The 933-nt window shown below is 40.7% G+C and overlaps 1 protein-coding gene across 1 annotated transcript in view; it reads left to right on the forward strand.

The window, feature by feature from the left end:
- LOC119587058 (glycerophosphocholine cholinephosphodiesterase ENPP6-like) overlaps nt 1-933 on the forward strand; it is a gene marked incomplete in the record, with an annotated part of 24,354 nt that overhangs the window by 22,817 nt on the left and 604 nt on the right. The window contains 3 exon segments of the mRNA XM_037935806.1: nt 190-310; nt 420-548; nt 778-933. Coding sequence (XP_037791734.1) covers nt 190-310; nt 420-548; nt 778-933 — 406 coding nt within the window.

The following is a 933-nucleotide window of genomic DNA, read 5'->3' on the forward strand; positions in this document are numbered from 1 at the left end:
GTTATATAGTTCATGTTCAGTGAAGGTTAAGACCTCATGGTAATAATCCATTTATTACTTGGTTATTCATGCATCGAGAGAGGCTTAATGGTTATGATCCTAACCTTTACGAGGTGTTCATGACAGGCAGGATGATGGGATGGCATAGAAAATAGAGATTCATTAGTGTACATTACTTATTCTTGACAGGTGTATGATAGCCTGAAGAAGATGACTGGAGTGAATATATATAAGCATAATGACATTCCGGAGAAATATCATTACAAGAATAATAAATATGTCCATGAGATTGTTGTAACGGCTGAAAAAGGTGAGTAAAATTGAAAACTGTTTGAAATGTAAATCATGTAAGTATATAGTACAGTTGACTGAACTGATAAGCATTATGCTACTAATGTTGAAATGTCGTTGTTGCCCAGGAAACTTTGTGTTGGCATCCAAGTCCGACAAGCAGTTACCTGCCCGTTCTGACTATGTGTACTATGGTGCTCACGGCTATGACCCAGACATACAGGACATGAAGGGAATCTTCTTTGCTAAGGGTCCAGGTGAGCAAAGAAACGTGCTGTTTTGTTTTGTGTACTGACCAAGAAACATGTTGATTCAGTTGGAAAATCACACTTTCATGAATTCTCTGTGAGATAATAATGTTTGTAGAGTCTTTAGTCTAAGTGGGGGATTTCATTGCTGGATCTATATTGGAGAGATGTAATATCCGCTTGTGTGGTGTGTATAACTCTTTGGGGAAATCACTTGTAATTGTGTTTGTTCTCTCAGCCTTCCAGAAGGGTAAAGTCATCGAACCCATCCACGTTGTTGATGTGTACCAGGTGCTGACTCATGTGCTCGGCCTGACCCCACAGCCCCACAATGGCACTTGGAGTCACGTTCAAGATGCCTTCGTTCAGAGCATGCCGGCATCACACGACGGCC

The sequence above is a fragment of the Penaeus monodon genome, chromosome 22 (genome assembly GCF_015228065.2).
Source record: "Penaeus monodon isolate SGIC_2016 chromosome 22, NSTDA_Pmon_1, whole genome shotgun sequence".
In the NCBI taxonomy this organism is placed as follows: Eukaryota; Metazoa; Arthropoda; class Malacostraca; order Decapoda; family Penaeidae; genus Penaeus; species Penaeus monodon.